General features: G+C 36.0%; 1 protein-coding gene across 1 annotated transcript in view; it reads right to left on the bottom strand.

Annotated features, from left to right (window-relative positions):
• Positions 1–1,298: 1,298 nt before the first annotated feature.
• Positions 1,299–6,000, bottom strand: part of WASL (WASP like actin nucleation promoting factor) — a 52,263-nt gene continuing 47,561 nt past the window's right edge. The window contains exons 10-11 of the mRNA XM_054847956.1: positions 5,350–5,458; positions 1,299–3,985 (exon numbers count right to left, since the gene is read on the bottom strand). Of these exons, the coding sequence (XP_054703931.1) occupies positions 3,924–3,985; positions 5,350–5,458 (171 nt within the window). The 3' untranslated portion in view covers positions 1,299–3,923. The remainder of the gene's footprint in view (positions 3,986–5,349; positions 5,459–6,000) is intronic.

Below are 6,000 nucleotides of genomic sequence, written 5' to 3'. Positions count from 1 at the left end.
ATTTCAGAAAACAACTCATTATTTATATTTCAGTATTGATGCAATGATTCTACTTCTCAACATGTATCTGCATTAATTTCAAATCTGTGATTTCAAACAACTAATGGTTTATTTTTTCAAGCACAAAATAGATGTGCCACAGCACTTTGGTGATTAAAAAGAAAGTCTCTTCTATAACTGTCTAAACATCCTCCAACTTCCAAACACAACCTTAGAGAGAAGTGTCAGGCCTAAACACAGGGATTAAACCTCCACAGCTCACATTCTAGTCCGTACTAGTCCTTTCCTCCTCCTTCTTACTCACAAGAAAACTCCAGGCAGTAAATGAATATGCATCACCAGGAGCCCTCACTGCAGTGCTAGAGGTTAACACCGGTCCTTTGAGAGACAGTGGTTTAGTATCTTCTAAGCTTCCCTAAACCATTTTCACTTTTCTATAAATAAGGCTGCTTATCACTGTACTTAAGCTTCAGGAACTTTAATTAGACCAGGAATTCCTCTAATGATTAGATAAAGGCTGTTGCAACGGATTGGTAACAGCCTTAAACAAAACCAAAAGGATCTCTCCTCCTTTTTCCTCTTTACGTGCATCTTACTTGGGAAAGTAATCAGTGTCAAATAAAAAAATTGCAAGAAAAGCCTCCTTTCGAAAGTATGCTTTAAGCTTCTGTTAACTAAGTGGAAAGGAAATGATACACCTCAGCACACCCTGTAAGTAACAATTCCAATTTTGCCTTGCACTTGGGGCCTAAAAAAAAATCATACAAGTACTAAACTTCAAAAGAAAGTGTACACCAGATAAAAATTTGAAGTGCTAGACTCTTCAGCTGCTTCAGAGAGGAAAGCAGACTTCTGAAGCGTCCTGAGCTCAAACATTACAACAAGACAAAGACTTACATCTGTAAAAACCTTGTACATTAGAGCATTCATCAACAAGAGTTAACTATTTAGTACTCCTTCCAGAGGGTTTATTAATGAAGCTGTGTTTGTTTGACCTTGAACTGTTGCTGGATTATTGCACTCGCCTGCAGCAGTAGCTGTTTCCAGAGAAGCTGCTGAGCAGCGGTGAGATCTGCCAGGAGGACAGGGTGTCACATACTTGCTCATTGTGTTTATTCACTACCACAATCCAACTTTCCAGAGACAAGAAAACCACTGTGACTTGACAGTGGCTATTTACTGCTTTGTGAACTTGGCTAGGCGACCAAAGTTACTTTTAAAACGTGTAATCAATATGCAGATCTATTTTAAAAGCTGCACCACAATTAGCACTTAAGAACCACACAGTTTAACACTAGTTGGGTCAAATTAATTTTATTATGCTCCATGATGAATTGCCACCAGTGCAACATCCTATTCACTGTACATTTCAAAAATTCACATACTAAAAATTTCAGTTTGATAAATGGAAAACTGAATGATTGAGAAGTTCTTACGGATTTCATACGTACAAGTGGCTAGCTGATATTGTCTATGCACATAGAGTGTTGAGATACAAAAGCCTCATGCTAGTTCGTTAATTGCTAAGGCTATCTGGACAGTCATTTAACCAGAATATATAAGAGAGGCCTTCATTACAATGTTTAGCAACAATGCACCAGTATCATGAAATGCTATCTTTTGCTCATAGTGCAAGTGGCAGAGTGCCGAAGCATGCAGTTATGACTAACGTAACTGCTGTTGCAGTCTTTATGCCTGAAATTTATCATGTACAAACACTACTTTAAAGTAAATATTAACCTGGACACCACAGAATGTGAGTGTACTTTCTGTATGAAGAAAAAGAAATAGAAAAACCCAAAGCTTTCTTCGGCCAGTATCTACAAATCAAAGTTTTATTCAATAAGGTAACTTCAGAGCTCCCAAAACCTGGAATAGAAGTTTGATTAATGAACTGTGATGCTTAATTATTAACTATATTACAGAAATTCCAATTCTGGGAACATAACAGCTAAACATATCTAGTAAGTAGCATGTTAGGAAAACCTTTAGGCCTCATCTGCTTAATTTTAAAATGCCCTATATGCAGTAAAAAATAAGGGAGCAGTGCCAGAAGTTATATGAAAGCCATACAAATATTGTCCTTATACACAAGTTCTTAACTCCACTGCCATTAGCTACCCCAGGCTGCACTGCACTTGATCCCAATGCTCAAGCCGTTACAGCAGCAAAGCTAGGAGGAAGTGTTTCTAGCAGCAGAGGGCAATGAGAAAGTTATGTGCTTAAATTACTCTTGGAAGGAAGTTAGCATCCTCTGAATAATTTAACTACAACCTTACCTCTCCCACTACTTTTCAGCAACTTTACTTTCTTCTGACTAAATTAATTCGCTAAAGACTAGGTTATAACTGGGTTAGAAATCCACGCCGTATCATGCAGGTCCAGCCTGTCAAGATCAGGTCAACACTGGGTTTCAGTCAATACAATTCCGATAACTTAAATTTAGTTTGATAGCTTTACTACAGTCAAAGACCCAGGACACTATGCATTAACTACGCTCCAAATATGACTGACTTAACTAAACATTCCGTGTCAGATAATGTGGTTTTTAAAAAGATTTTCTACCTGAAAGTTACAGTAAGTACAGTAATTAATGCTGCAGATATTAAGTACCCACATAGCATAGATTAGTATTTTGTAATAGGCAGATATGCCAATGTTTACTGCACTACAAAGTACAACTTATATAAATGTGCAAGCTGTGAAATGAGAATCCCATTTTCCGTCCACTTATTCAAATATTATTCTTGTGAATCGGGCTCTTGATCTTCATCACGACCCTTGGTCTTAAAGCCAACATATGAAGACAGAATATTGCCATAAAGTTCAGTACTTATTCAAAGTGTATATTCTGAGTTAATGGCTTTCCAACTTTATGGATGTAGGATTGGTGTTTCAGCATTTGTTGTGTACCATAACGCAAAGACTGCAAAGTAATACCACTTATGTTTACTTTATTAGTACACCAATGTCCTACAAATTTTAAAAAGTACTTAAACATTATTGAAGCAAGCATTAAACGCAGCCCTTCAGCCTGAAAAACACATAAAATTGATTTTAAAAATAAATCAAACTGTAGCAATTGCCAGCCTCCAGTATAGCCCCCAGTAATTTACACTTCTTCATTCTGAAAGTAAGAGCTGGGAAGGAGGGAGAAAAAAAAAAAAACAAAAGAAAGAAGACTGAACTTGTCTGCATCAAAGATGCCTTTACCACTATTACAATGTAAAGCCATCCTGTTTAACTTCAGATAGAGAGTTCCCTAACTGAAGGATTTAATTACTATTGCTGTTCAATAGCAGTCAGTATTGCTACTGTTAGGGCAAGGTAATCTTCACAACTAGCTGTGCATTTCTGTAGTGATTTTGTTTTATGTAAAGCATACTGCTAAGATTTGAACTGCAATGTTGTGATGTATTTGAAACCATACAATAGTATAAACCAGCCTCAACATTCATGTAGCATTGCATTTGAAATGAAGGGGCTAAATAAACTAAGAGCTGCATCACTTAAAGAACATAGTGCTATACTAGGTTTTAATAAGAAAATTTAGATACAGAAAAAGTAGGGTATGAAAATAGTGTTTTCCTTCTTGCATTATAACTAAATTACATTAAGGTTTTTGTCAGTCTCACATATTACATTTAAACTCCCTTATTGATGGAATGGAAAATATTCACATGTACATGATCATCCAGGTGTAAACTTGCACACATTAACAGGGAGTAGCTTTGTAGAGGATTATGACAAACCTTTACAGATTAAATGAGGTATTGCACAGATTAATAAAAAAGCAAAAGGCAACAAAAATATACAGCAAATTGGTAGAACATTTACATGATAATTTTACAGAATCCGTAGACAGAAAGTAGTGTTTAGTATATCATTCACCTTAAAAAATATATATATATAATAATATATGATCAATCATCCCATTCGTCATCATCCTCAAAGTCTTCTTCATCGTCTTCATCCTCGTCTTCATCTGTAAGACAAAAAAAACAAGTCACTTGCATGCACCAAATTAACACAACTAAAGTGTTATTGATTTCTCCCTCAACTTTCTGAAAACAGAACAATCAGTTCAAGGAGGTCATGACAATACATTTGGTAATACTCTATTTTAAGATTTCTAGACAGGACATTTGGTTTAGACAGGAAACAAATGAGATTTAACTTTCAGCCAGTATCTTTCTCACTCCTTTCCCCCCATAGGAAATATGTATCTTGTTTTCTGCTATGAGAAAAAGAATCATAAGCTCTCATTTAACACTTACACTTACTACTCTTTCTTAGAGAATGTGAGAGTGGCCAGTTTGTTCCAGATTGGGTTTTAAACTTCAAGGACAGATTAATTTCTGAAACGTAAGAACTGCTTTCCCAGTTTTACTACATAAAGGGATTTCTGTTTACTGTACAAGCAGATAAAAAAATAAATTGTGAGCTCAAGTCTGCTGTGGTTACTGGAATATTCTCAGCTGTGTAATGCACATTAACTTCAACATCAATGATTGTTAACTTTATTCAGCCTTCCGCTATTTTTATATGTATCATAATTGAAAAATTGTAGTCTGTTAAACTACTTATTTGTTAGGCAAGAGCATTTCCTTCCCTAGGGAAGTGCTGTATTTAGCACCCTTCTGGTATTTAAAGTACCAATATTGGAGATGACTACATAGGGCAGCAAATCAAACTATATTGCACTTAGTCAAACGGTTTGCAGACTGCAAGTGCAGTTCTGGTATCAAGGCAAGGTCAGGAAGAAAAACATATCAGAGCCTAAACAGAAGAGATGTAACCAAACAGCTGCACTGCAGCTACTGAACTGCATTTATTATAAGCTGGTATTTGAGAAATGCAAATCCTCTTGCAGCCTTATTTTTTCCAAGCACTGAAGTGTGAGAAGTTGATTCAGTATTAGTATGGGACTAGTCAAGTAACACCAGTTATCTGACTATTACCCAGCAGGTGGCATCCAAAGCACACTGGATGAGTTTGCAAGCACTCTGGCTTCTAGAAACAAAGTATTAAAAACCTTCTTTCCAAAATATTTTGACAACTTCTTTCATTGGAAATCTAGTGGATGAAAATAAGTCAGTCATAAAAAAAAAGGCAAAAAAAAAGCTATTTATAAGAATATTAAGCTTGATTAGCAAATTTTAATTCAGTATTACTGCAAACTCCTATATACCAGAAATTCAAAGTAGCATGAAGTAACCATTCAACTCGTCACGAGGGGTCTGCCTAGAGCATTCTGTATTGGACTATATGCTGAAATCCATGCTTTTTTCCAACAATAACTCTTGAAAACCTGACACCATGAGATCAGAAAAATTTCATCAGACACACCTGAAGAATGAATGGCTTTGCTCCTTTTCTGCATAACTTCCATTAATGCACCCACAATTCCTGAGGTGGGCGCAGGTGTAGGTGGTGCACTCTCCTGACCATCAGATACCTTGGGAAAAGGATACAATAGAAAGATGCAATTACCAAAACAGAACCTGTGTAATGCAAGACAAACTTCCTGTTTAATAAGTTTATTTTCAGCCAGAAGGAAGAGTGAAACTGCAGTTTGTTTCGTTACCTCAAGCTGAGTTTTTATTTATAAAAAAGTCAACCTTCTCTCTTTTGCCATATAATACAACTGCATTAGCCTATACTCAAGATTAAATATTTTAGCTCTGACTATCATGAAGTGAGTGCTCAGCTAAAGGAAAGCTTCTTAGTATGTGTGGCTGCTGAATTATTATTTGTTTTATCCTTGGTGTATACCATCAAATATCTTTTATTCTTTGCCTTTGTTAACCAAGTCTTCTTTGGGTTGATAATCTCTTTGGAAAGTAGTAGACTTTGATACTGCATATCTGTAATGGCAAATAAATATTGACGTGCCCTCGCACTTTTTAAATTAGAAGCCTCAAGTGCCGAGGAGAGGCAAAAAAAATAAAACAGTGCTACAATGAATTATTTTGAAGATATTCAGTGACATCAAGAAGA

Source organism: Grus americana, chromosome 1 (genome assembly GCF_028858705.1).
Source record: "Grus americana isolate bGruAme1 chromosome 1, bGruAme1.mat, whole genome shotgun sequence".
Lineage (NCBI taxonomy): Eukaryota > Metazoa > Chordata > Aves > Gruiformes > Gruidae > Grus > Grus americana.
Note: the sequence above shows the minus strand (reverse complement) of the source record. Positions and strands in the feature narration are given on the sequence as shown.